The sequence below is a fragment of the Cryptomeria japonica genome, chromosome 8 (assembly GCF_030272615.1).
Source record: "Cryptomeria japonica chromosome 8, Sugi_1.0, whole genome shotgun sequence".
Taxonomy (NCBI): Eukaryota; Viridiplantae; Streptophyta; class Pinopsida; order Cupressales; family Cupressaceae; genus Cryptomeria; species Cryptomeria japonica.
In genome coordinates, this window is record NC_081412.1 from 247,284,998 (window position 1) to 247,298,242 (window position 13,245).

Consider the following 13,245-nt stretch of genomic DNA (forward strand, 5'->3'; position numbering starts at 1 on the left):
AGAAATTGTTTGAACTTAATGTCAATACTAGTAGTTTAGAGATTTAATGATGGTAAGAAGCATTGTTGGTCTTATTATGGCAATCACAATTCTTTGGGACTTTTTATTACAATCAAAACTCATTAATCAATTAATAATTTAATAAAAAGGAATAAGAATGTTTTAGAAGCTAATATTTTGTTGTCAATGTCGTGCCTTATTACGATTTCAACGAAAGAAAAATATATACACAAAATGGTCTAAACTATTAGTTTAATGATATATATTTTCCATGTTTAATAGTTTGGATGGGGCTAACCACTAGTTTAGGTAAAAAATTATAGTGATATTTTGGAGTTTCTCTATTCATACCCATATTTTAGATTATTTGTGTTTGTTTTTTTATTTGTGTCCACACTTGCTTAGATAGTGAATAAAAGATTATTATTACATTAGAGAACAGTAAAGATTTCCCTAAATAAAAATAACTTGAAAAAAAAAAAGCACACAAATAACTGCTAAATTATTGAAAAGCTCACCTACTTTCACGAGATCAAATTCTTTTGTTGAGCCCTGCTGTCACAAAAGCTAACTCTTAAATTGATCGCAGCTCTTAGAGATATTGATTTCACTAACATTTATTTCTCCAAACATTATCGAAATTAACAAAATATTTAAAGATTTGAGACCTGAAAATTGCTCCGGTTGGTCCTGGAAAATGGAGGACTGGCCTATTTTCTCTATTTGAGCAATATAATTAGCCTAATATTCTCAATCAGGTTGTTAAAATTTAAGATACAATGAGAATATGTGTTGACCTGAAGCATCCAATCACACTAAACATGTTTATATATATTCATAGATTAAGACTTTATTACGCCTGAGCGATGCATAACATCTACTTTCCTCGAACGTTTATGCAAATTGCTAGAAAACTTCATAGAATGAAGAAAGTGATCTTTAGCTTATTGATATGCCATTGAAATAATATTGCTTTGGTTTTTTTTTAATTGGACAATAAATAATAGACAATTTTCTAATGTTCTTAGTAACCAATCTTTCGTGTTTGGTTGTAATTGGGGTAGCCATAGCCATAGCCATAGCCATATGCATATCCACACATACCAAATGTGCATTTTTCCTGATGGCAAGCATTGAAGCAACTTCCACAGTGAGAATTATCATTGAAAAAGTTTGTGCACTTTCCTCCACAGCAACCTAACCCATAACCACATGAATGCCCACATGATCCACAGTTAAATGGGTCAGAAGATACATCAATGCAATACCTCTTCGAGCAGCACGCCCAGTTACCGTTTGAATACCCACGAGCATTAGCATAACGAGCACATAGTCCTGGATCATTATCACACAAAACCTCTGCTTTTCTACCTCTGCCATTATAATTTCTTTTCAATAACATAGAATGACTGCCTAGGGAGCTCAGTTCTCTACACTCACATCCTTCATTTCTGACAAGTATAGCCACACATATCAGGACTGAAACTGATAACCTGATTTTGAATGCCATTGTTTCAGACAAAGGGCCAAGGTATTTCTAGGGGTATACCTCTAAAACAAAGTTTGGTTGTTTTTTTTTCCAAATGGCTGGTTCGACTTAGAGTTTGGTAAAGCAAGAAGAAAAAGGATAAGTTGTGATTCAACTGGTTTGGACTATTTATACTGCCCAAAAACTTCGCCAAATTTCTGCAGGAAGTGGAAGCAGTTAAGATTTTCTGTTGGTACACGCTGTTGACTGAAAACATTCTTAGAAATAATAAGGTATGATATTGGTGTTAGTCTGGTTGAATTTGTTGTTGTTGCGTAGTAGTTGGAGCATTGGGCACTGTAAAAGGGTTGACGAGGGCAAACGAGGTGAATTTCAATACGTAAACGAAATGATGTTAGGCATGTAGCTGTTTTCCATAACGGGGAAACTCATTTGGTCTACGGAGCGACAATCTAGAATGTTAACTACATTCTATTACGTTAGTCAACCCCGTATATATCCGAATCAAAATTTGCTACGTATTTTCTTAATTCTTATCATTTACTTCACAAAATTTCAGTGTGAAAGAGAAAGAAAATGGGAAGGAATACATTCCTTGTCATGCACGCTCCCTACGGGAAAGATGGGGCAATGTTGGCGACCAGAAGGGAGTATTTAGTGGAGATGATATTGTATTGAAATAAATTTGTTATCGGTTTATCTTAATTCTCAATTGTTCAAATTAGTTTTCAGATTCGTTACTTTTGGATTGTTAGTAGGGCTGGTGATGTTGATATGTTTCATGGTTAGAACTGCTCGTAATTCAAACATATTTTTCTTTTTCTCTTTAAAGCTGATCTTTTTAGAATTTTTAGTAGTTGTGCTTTGAATCAATCAGTCAAGAGCAACACCATTTAAATGTCTTTTATTGTACAACATTTAATTTGATGAAGTATACACTTTTTTTTATGTAGATCTTATATTAATTTCATATATATATGTACATACATGTATATATATAAAAATCAATAACAAGAATATTTATAAGAAATATCTTTGTGAGTGTAGGAAGAAAGTATTTTGAGTAAGTGTTATCTAGATGGCACATGCACATGTTATGAGTAGTGTGGTGGAAGTTAATAAATATGGTAATAGGTGTGCTTTAAATTCTGTGAAGGTCTGTGAAGTTGTATTAGTTATAAAGGAAGTAATGAATAATTTAATTATGATTAAAATAGTAAAAAACACGATGGAGTAGAATATGAAAGATATATCAATAAAGATGACATTATTTTATGGAGGAGGTCATGGTTCAAATAATGTTGGTTGGACAAATTAGTCTAGTATTGATTGCTTTTAGCTTTTCAACATGTTTCTTTCATATTGGTATATAAGGACTAGACTTAACAGTCACACATATTTGCAATCAAATAGTATATAGAGGAAACTTGCGTGATTTTGAAAAATTTGTATGGAAAGCATAATGTCCATGTATAACAAACCATTACATATAACACAGTGCATTGCTACCATTTTGGAGTGATATGTAGTCAAACAATATTTTTCCTAAACTTTCATTATATATTTAAATTGGCTGATGCATATGACTATTATGTCAATTCAAGTCATTACAAGTATCTCTTTTTTGTTGTGGCCTACCTAAGTATAAACCCATATTGAGTATTATATTTGGCCCTAATAAATGATTATACTTTGAATTGTAATGAGATTCTACACTATTATTTTTTCTTAAGTAAAGAATTCTTGATTCATATATATAGGCAGCCACGATCTAGATCTAGTTGGATGGCAGTATAACATTGCATTATCTATACCCAACAATGTCCTTTCTATATGTATGACCTTCATCAATCAAATGAGGGTCAGTGTATAAATAATGTGAATAAACACATAAGAGGCACATTAGTTGCTAGATTGAAAGTGTAACTCATTTTTAGGATTAATATTATTAATATGGATTTCCTTCGTATACACACACACACATACATATATGCATATATACATACATATATGTATATACATAAATACATACATACATACATATGTTTCTAGGTGTAAATTCAGTCATCAAATAATAAGATTATAAGAGCAAATCACAACTCTAATCTAATTATAAATACTCCTAAATAACAATGAAATAATGCTAAATCAATTGAATAATGAATGAAATCCAATTAAACTCCCTCAATTGATATAACAAGGCTTCCATTGCTCTCCTTCGAATTGTGTATGTAGGTGGCTCTCAGGTGTTGCACTGGGATTTCTTGCATGAGATAGACAATTGTTTTGAAGATTATAATTCTATGATTCTAGATTGAAATTGGGAAATGAGGCTTGCTTTTATAGATTTTCACGTGAGATGGGGGGAGAAATTGAACTGAAGTGTTGATTGATAGATAACCAATTTTGATTGATTAGTTAAGTGAATTGACTGACCTGTTAATAGGATAGATTGATTTGTTAACTCATTTGATTGATCAGTGGACTCAATAGATTAGGGAAATGACTGAATTGATTAGCCAGTTGACTAGATTGATTAAGGAGAAGACTGAATTGATTGATTAGTCAGAAAAGGTGAGTTGGGGTGAAAAGGGGAGATTGAAGAGTTAACTAAGTTAACTGATTTGATCAATTAGCTATGATTTTCAACATGTGTTGTAGGAGATTGAATTGAAATTCATTTTCATTTTGATTTGAATTTGAATTTGGATTTTTGAAAGTTGAAATGCACATGAGATTTATTGAAATTCATTGAAATTCAAATTTGGTGAAATGTGAATTTGGGAGAAATGAAATTAGATGGAATTATTTGAAATTTGAATTTGGGGAATTGGAAGAATTAGGTTAATTAATTAAATAATGTAAATGAAATTATTTAATGGAAATGAGATTAATTAATTATAAAGATTATTTAACTATGGAATAAATCGTAATTAATTAAATAATTAATATTTGAGGAAGGGTTAAATGATGAATTGATAAAGAGATGCAAATTGAATAATTGGTAAGATACATAATGATGATTAAATTAGTTTAGAAGAATAAGAATAATTAGATTAATTAAATAATTATTTAACTAATAGGATGAATAATTTGTACATGATCAATGAGACATTTTAGGTGTCTACATTTGCCCCTCTTTGATACAATATCAAAACTAGGTTGTTTGAAAGAAAACAAAAAATTTATGCCCTAGTATTGCCCTAGTGATGCTTTAGGGTGTAAATATGCCCCCTTGAAAAAAGTGGTCAAAAAATTCTGAAATTGAGACCATTTTTTTGATACCATGTTAGTGAGCAATCATGTCAAGTTTCGCACGGTTTCGAGTTCATTTGACAAGGCTACAAATGTTTTGAAGTTTAGGGGGACCACGATCGTCAGAGTGGTAAAAACCCTAATTTTGAGCTATAAATAGTAATTTGGCCCTTTCATTTGCTCATTTGCATTCTTTTGAATTCTTGGAGTTCATTGTGATTTTTGAGCTTTCTTGCGACTTTGCGAGCATCATGGTCGGCTTCCAAGCGCGATTGCACCTATCTAACTGAGTCTAATCATACTAGAGACCACCCGAGATTGGAGGCATGGTATGCATTCCAAAAAAATTACCCATTTTTATCTGTTTGTGCTCAATTTTCCAATTTTTCCTTAGTGCAAAAAATATTAAGTGATGCACATTCACATTTTGATTTTACTACAATCATCTTTATTAATTTGCATTTGTCTTTATTCTTATGCAATCGATTTAATGATTTGCATTAGGGTTTAGGGATGCACATTCGATACAAATGTTACACATTCGGCCTAGCAAATTTGTATTCAATAATAATGTTGCGCAATAGCTCTTAATAGTTTGCATTGGCTCTAAGTGATTCACATTCATTGTAAACTTTGATTTTTTAACATGTATAATTTGTGATTTGTCATGTGATCATGTATCTGACATATTTCTCTTGTTTCTCACGTGTAGATGAATTTCAATGTGCTTTTATGTAGACATATGAGGCCTGATGGTCTCAATCGACGAGATGAGTTGATTCCAGAGGACATTGATTTGATTAGGCACCTTGGATTATAATATATTTTGCACTTGCCTAAGGTTATGACCAATAGGGCCATGATCACTACTTTGGTCGAGCGGTGGCACTTTGAGACTTGCTCATTCCATTTACCTATTGGTGAGACATCTATCACCTTAGAGGATGCCTGGCAGATTTTGCACATTCCTATCCATGGTGCGAGAGTCATAAATAGGCATCGAGAGTATGAGAGAGTCATCCCAGAGGGCGAGCGAGTTTCGACTTATAGTGCATATATGTTTGGGAGGAGATCTAGTCGACCTACATCATGGAAGACTAGCAGCGGAGGGGTGATGGGTCCTCCTAGGGCATCATCAGGACATCCCGAAGCAAGATCCAGTAGGCAGGATCCTCCTGGTGATAGAGGCAGTTTCGGTTGACACTTATTGATGATGTTATTCAAGCCATTGGGATTTTGTTGTATATTCTGACATATTATTATTTTTGAGTTATATGATATGCATTTTTTGCGGTGATTTATATATGCTTGTGTTCTATTGATGATGCAAGTTTCTATTATGCAATCTATATGATTTTACTTATGCTTTCTGTGTGATGATCTTATATGATGTATGATTCTATGTGATGATTTTATATGATGTATGATTTGAAAATGAATGCAATGTTATGTGATTATATGTAATGCAACTATAAAAGTGGTTAAAATAATAACACACTTAAATGGAATGCAACTAATATGACAATGCAACTTAATAAGGTAATACAATTAATTTATGATAATGCAATTAATATGATAATGTAATTAAATGAATGCAACTAATTATTTTCATTTAAATGTGCCAAAATCTTGTTTTATCCTTTTGACTCAATTAAAGTAGAAGAAATGTTAGTAGGATGAAAGAATTGATGAGAGAGAGATAATGTTAAATGACGAAATGATGAGAAAGAAAAATTAAGTCAATTCACGAAAAATGATGATCTTGATTGATACAATCAACATGATGGGAAATGAAATGATATGATAGATGATTGATGATCCTTTTTTATTTATTCATAGTGCAACATATTTTCATCATTGAGCCTTATTATGTAACAATGAAGTTGCATACATCAGGATATAGGGAACCAATATGTAAAAATATCTTATTGCAAGAAACAAACACTTAGCAGACAAGGAGTGAACCCTCCATTCTAGGAATTATGCTGGGGGTTGAGGTATGTGTGGCACTCACAAGCTAGACTCTCTTATCACAAATACCCACTAGAGCTATTGCCCCAAAACTTCATTGGTTCACACCACAAACAAAAAACAAAGAAAAGGATCATGCTCATCATAGCCCATCTAGTCCCTTTTGGACATCCTTGAGTAGCATAGAAACATGATTTTCACCAATTGATAAAAGATAAAAACCAAATTAGACAAAACTCAGTAGCTTTATTGATTGTGCCTTTTCTTTTATTTGTTTGATGTGATGGTTGATAATGGGGTATGTGCAGGATCACGGTGTGCCAAAACAGGCCCTTAAGTGGGAATGAAATTTCAGAAAATGAGAGTTATGCAACTTGACATGAAAATTTGAATAAGTTGTGAACATTATTTTTAAAATATGTAAGAAGATAATCTATAGAAAATTGAAATTAGTTTCTAAGATACTAATTGTTTTTTGAAAAAAAAATCCTATTTGATGAAAATTTCAAATTTCAATGCAGTGGTACTAAAATTTTAGGAAAAAGATAAGAAGTAGATGTATGTTTGACCACCCTAATCAATCAAATCTATAGATCTGATCAGGACCGTTGATCTAAGCCACATCATCTAATCCCCTCAAGGTCTATAAAATCAAGAGCTTCAGTTGAGAGAGAGTTAGTCTTCAAATCAATCATATGCATCCGTGAGTTTTTGAAGCAAATAGCAAATAAAATATCAATAGCAATTATCATATAGTATCATATAGTATAATCATTTAGCATGATCATGTAGTATTGCATATCATAATATCAGTTAACTATAAGTTATCAGTCCATTCTTCATATGCCATCTTGGAAGCCATCAGTGCATTATCTGAGAGCACACCATTTGCAACCAGGAATAGTGGAGTTAGGACACAATGAGACATAAGCTATGAAGGTAATATTAGTATTTTATTTCATATGTACTTCATGTAGTTTCATTGGTTGAGTTTGGATTTCCTATAGCATTTCCATTCGTATTTTGTGAATCCAACTTGTTGCAGGTAGCATTATGAGGATGAAATTCAAGTCGACACATTTTGGTGCCCACCGTGGGGCTCATAGACCTCGCATATACCTTTAAAAATCTCACAAATAATAAAATTAATGCATTTATAATGCAGATTCATGCATGTGTGAATTCTGTCAGCGCTTTTGTTCCGCAGGTTAGCGCATTTGCATCCTAGGTTAGCGCATTTTCCTTCTAGGTTAGCACATTTGTACCATAGGTTAGCGCATGTGCATTTTAGGTTAGCGCTTTTGTCTTAAATTCTGTGCATTTGCATTACAGGTTCACGCATTTGTCAAAGAAATCACGCTTTTTTATCCACAGAGCAATGCTTTTGTAGTCTAGGTTAGCGCTTTTGACCTTCATGTTAGCACTTTTGAGCAAAAAGGTAGCACATGTGTTAGATTAGCATTTCTGTTTACAAACTGACAAAAATTTCTTGTAGGTCCAAAATGTCCAAGAAATCAGATTTTTCAGATTACTAACATACATGTGTAGGATGGTATTTAAGGCAAATTTTATGCATTTCATCATCTAGTTAATTAAAATCCTTGTTTTGGGAAGTAACATATCATATCTTGTTCATCTAGTTTAACTAAGAGGATGAATTGACAGCATGCAACTTGCATTTTTAGTATTTTCTCTAAAATAGTTACACATAGACTTTTAAAAGGGCTAAAATGAACACCATGCTTGTTGGAGCAACATCTCCAAATAGGACTTAGCCAACAATTGCTTTGAAAAGGTTAAAAAGAACACTTATATTCTGTGTCTCGAAAGTGGTAGGTATATGCTCTCCCCTTAATTGGGTGACCAAAAAACCAAACCCACTCTTTTAAGCTTTCTTTACTTTCAAGCTATTAAATCCTTTAGAGGGCCTCCCTTCCTGAGTTGCCTTGAGGGGGCCAGTGAGAGGGGAATGACCTAAAATGGAAATAGGCTAATACTAAGTCCTTCCAATCCACTATAAATAAATCACGTTTGTGACGAAAGTCCCAAACAAAATGTGTTGATAAGTTCATACCGACACTATGTTTCCCCATAAACCCTATGGAGCATAACCTCTATAGGTTGGGAACCTTCTATATTTACAGAGCTGAAAGTGCCACATGTATGGCCACATGACCGAAAGCCTTTACTAAAAACCACTCGTACTAGTTGCCAAAATCCTTCTAGTTGTTGGCACAGGAGGTCGGACCTCTGAAGCGGCTCACATACATACGGTTCCTAGTAGAGATATAAAGTTTTCCATGGGGAGTTTTCATGGAAACTGGTGCTTGGCTGCCCCGAAGAAGTGAGTGTCGAGGGTGGAGCCAGTGGGGTCAAGCACCTAAATATCCGCTTTGAATAGTGTAGCCTCGGGGGAAACCCCACGTGAGATTCAACAACTATTGTCTCAGCCTGCCATAGGGATTGTACTTGCTTGTGCATTTTGTTTATTAGACATTGTGTCTTCTAGGTCTGTAACATGTTCCAAATGGTCAAAAATTGAAGAAAATTATCATCTACAAGACAGAAAAAATCCAACAAATTACTAAAAAAGTGTGATCAAAAGGGTAATACAAAAAGCTTTCCAACACTTGAAACACCAGATCAAAATCAAAGTGTCAAAACATCAATATCAAAATAATTCTTGAAGTAGATTTGTCTCTAAACCATCATGTATTTTCAAACTAGCTCAAACAACTAGGTCACTAATCCAACAGGTTATACCCAAAAGGTTCTATAAACATCAACATTCAACAAGCTATTGATTCAAACATCTTAAGTGCAAAAAAAATTGACATCCTTGTCAAGTTTCTCATCGGGATAATCAAATCCTCTATCACAAAGCTTGATCAATCTATACTAGGTTCCTAAGCTTGGATATATCTTTCCTATTTTGAACCTAGGTTATATCGAAACCAGAATCGCACCAACATTGGAATCAAACAAACTTGTGAATTGCCAAATGCTTATATGACTTTTAAGTATCACCTTAAGAAAAGAAAACCCAGTTATAAAGCTACTCAGAAAAGGATAAGATTCTTGTATATCAATTGCAAGATCTTATTGAAACATAGGACATTCCTACACCATTTTCATCACTACCTACGTGGCTACGGTACAAAATTTGATGGTGAAATTTTGCAAAGATGTGCTTTTCAACAAAGAGACGCTTTATCCCAACGGACAAACAATAGCGGTAAAATCAACAAGGCATATCTTCCTAAACCAATAATCACCTATTGACTTTATCCTTTGGAACTTTCAACAACTTTGAAATAATCACATGCCAGTTTGGACTAGAGCCCAACATGAACAACTTAGAAAACAACAAAAAATAGAGGAAGAAGATAATCCTGTATTCCACACTTTTGGATTTACCGCTGTTGACAAAGAAGCAGTCAATAGAACCATTAGAGACCTTGAGCAAGATTTCAAATTTGATAGGCTAATGGAAAAATTGTTGGCAAAACAAAAAGAAAAATATCTCTCAATGTTGGCAAAATCTAGAGCTAAACTACCACAAGACTTTAACATAGAAAGCTTGAAACAAGATGCGGAGGCAAGTAACACCCGAAACATAGATGAGCCAAATAACGAAGATGTGAACAAAGAAAGCAATGAAGAAATAAGGAAAGAAAGGGATGAGAAAAGAAAAGAGTTTAGTGATAATAGAACTCACAAAGAAACAAGGAGAAACTATGTGGATAATCCATTGTCAAACCTTAATCAATAAATACAAACTCTACAACAATAGATACAAGACATGCAAAATGGGACAAGCTCCAAGAAGTATTCATTAGAAGATATATGCCCATATCCATTCGATAAAAATCTAAATATGATACCATTTTCGCAACATTGCGAGATTCCTAAATATGACAAATACGATGGAAAATCTGATCCTCAAGATCACATTAGGGAGTTTTGTACTATGAGCATGGAATTTGCTCATGATGAAACTTACCTTATGCATCATTTTCCTAGGAGTTTAAATGGATAATCAATGGAGTGGTTTTCAAGATTACCATCTGGAATCAAATCCTTTGAAGAGCTTGTGAATAAGTTTATTTCACAATACTCCTACAATATAAGGAATGAAATAACAATGCTAGATCTTTGCAATGTTAAACAAAAGAATGGTGAATCCTTTATGATTTTCTTACAATGATGGAAACGCATGTTTAATAGGTATCCTCGAGATGTACCTGATCAAGAAAAAATAGACATATTCATTGATAATCTTATCAGTGAAATGAGTTATCGACTAAGGATGCAATGCCCTCCCTCTTTTGCCAAAATGATCGAGAATGGTCTAAAAATAGAGAACGCAATGGTAAAGAAAGGAGAGCTAAAAATTTACTATAATTCATACAACAACAATGACGACAACAGTAATGACAAACCCAAGTTTTGGTCAAAGAATAGGAATGTCAGCAATGAAGGGAATGATGATAATAGTACTACAAAACAACAACAACCAATTTTTAATCTATCAAGTCAAAACCCAAGCAATAACAATCCAGAAAACCATAAAGCCAAATCCTATTTCTCCAATCCTAGGAGGAAATTCACAAACATTGGAGAATCTTTGGAATCAGCTCTAAAAACTCTGCTTGCCAACAAATTGATTGTTTTACCAGAAGCAAGAAGTTATGAACCACCAGTCAAGCCCAATTGGTGGAATGACAATCATTTTTGCAATTATTATTAGAATAAAGGACACCTAACAAATGATTGTCAGAGATTGAAACACCTTATCCAAGATCTAATCGATAGTGGAACCATCACAGTGGATATCCATAAGACAAATGAACCACACTTGGCTTTCAAAACTCCACCTCCGAATTATGAAAAAGGTGAATCGTCCCAATTAAAAGATGACAAAGGAAAAGCCAAAGTGAATTACACTTATACATATGATGATGTAGTAAATGTGATCATTGTTAACAAAAATCCATCTTCAGAACCAATCAATGTTATTACGAGAAGAAAAGCATTACCTTTCCAGGTATAGAAAAAGACCCAACATCCACATCACAAAAATACAATTTAGTAGAGCAATTACAAAGAATACCCGCTCAAATATCAATTTTGGAACTTCTCAAGGTTTCACCTATGCATAAGGAAATTTTGGAGAAAGCTTTAGTGGAAACAACAGTTTCAAAATATTTGGATGTAGATCAGTTCGAAAACATGGTAGGACACCTTATAGCTCCTCATTGCTTATCATTTTCTAAAAATGATGATTGCATCCTTACAACATCCTCACAATTCTCCCTTACATGTTGAAGTCTCCATTAATAAAACTCATGTTAAACGTGTACTCATAGATGAAGGAGCTGGCTTAAACATTTGTGCATTAAGTTTGATAAAAGCTTTGGGATATTCAGAAAATGCAGTAGACCCGAAAAAGAAAATAACCATCAAGGCTTATGATGAAGGAGAACGTTCTTCTAAAGAAACTGTTGTGCTACCAATAAGAATAGGACCTGTGGAAAAGGATACATTGTGTCAGGTTTTAGATTTGAACCTCTCTTACAACATTCTTCTAGGAAGACCATGGATTCACAAGATGCAAGCAGTTCCTTCTACGTATCATCAATGTGTGAAATTTCCTCAGGAAGGAAAAGAGATCACTATTTGCAATAATTTGAAGCCCACACAAGATACAAGAGTTCCACATAACAGAGAATCAGTATATCCTACCAAAGAAATTCAATCAAAGTTATGGGAAAATTTTGAAGAAAAGCTCAAGTTAAATGATGAAGGAATGGAAAAATATTCTTTGCATAATTTTCCACTTTCCCCTAAATCATATGGTAAGCCTACAGATATTCAATCAAAGCCATCAAAAAGATCAAAACATATGTTTAAAGGAACATTTGTTAGTGCTGGAACTCTTGAAGAAGAAAATGAAGACAAAGACATTCTTGGTTGGTTGTACAAGGATGAAGACAAAACTATAGCAACAACAACAGAAGTCAATATTCCCATAAAACAATATGGCAAAGGATATGAAATCATGCAAAAGATGGGATATGGAGGGAAAGGACCAATTGGTAAGCAACATCAAGGTATTTCAGAACCTATTTGTCCGCACTCACAATCCACAGAAGATAAATCCGGGCTAGGATATATAAAGTCTAATCAAAAGAAACATAATCATCCACAACAAAAGTGGAAAAAGAAAACAGTTTCTAAAGAAGAAAATTGGTAAGAGAAGCTACATAAAGCGGCCAAAACAGTAACCAATAAACAAAAGAAGCAAGAAAAACATGAAAAGAAAGAGGAGGAGATTGCCATCCAAGCTAACAAAAAATCTTGTCAACAAGTTCTAAAAATACAAACAAATGCAAAGTCTGAATAAGATATTCCAGAAATAGTAAAAATAGAGATGACAGAAATCGGAGAACTTTTCGTACCATATGACATCCCAGTATGGTATAGTGGAGTAATCTTAGATCAGGATTCAGAGATAGATTCCAATGAGT

The 13,245-nt window shown here is 33.5% G+C and overlaps 1 protein-coding gene across 1 annotated transcript; it reads right to left on the reverse strand.

Moving 5' to 3' along the window:
* Positions 1-1,024: 1,024 nt before the first annotated feature.
* LOC131072471 (stigma-specific STIG1-like protein 1) lies at positions 1,025-1,510 on the reverse strand. Its single transcript, XM_058008635.1, has one exon. The coding sequence runs from the start codon at positions 1,508-1,510 to the stop codon at positions 1,025-1,027; it is 486 nt and encodes a 161-aa protein (XP_057864618.1).
* Between the last annotated feature and the right edge of the window lie 11,735 nt (positions 1,511-13,245).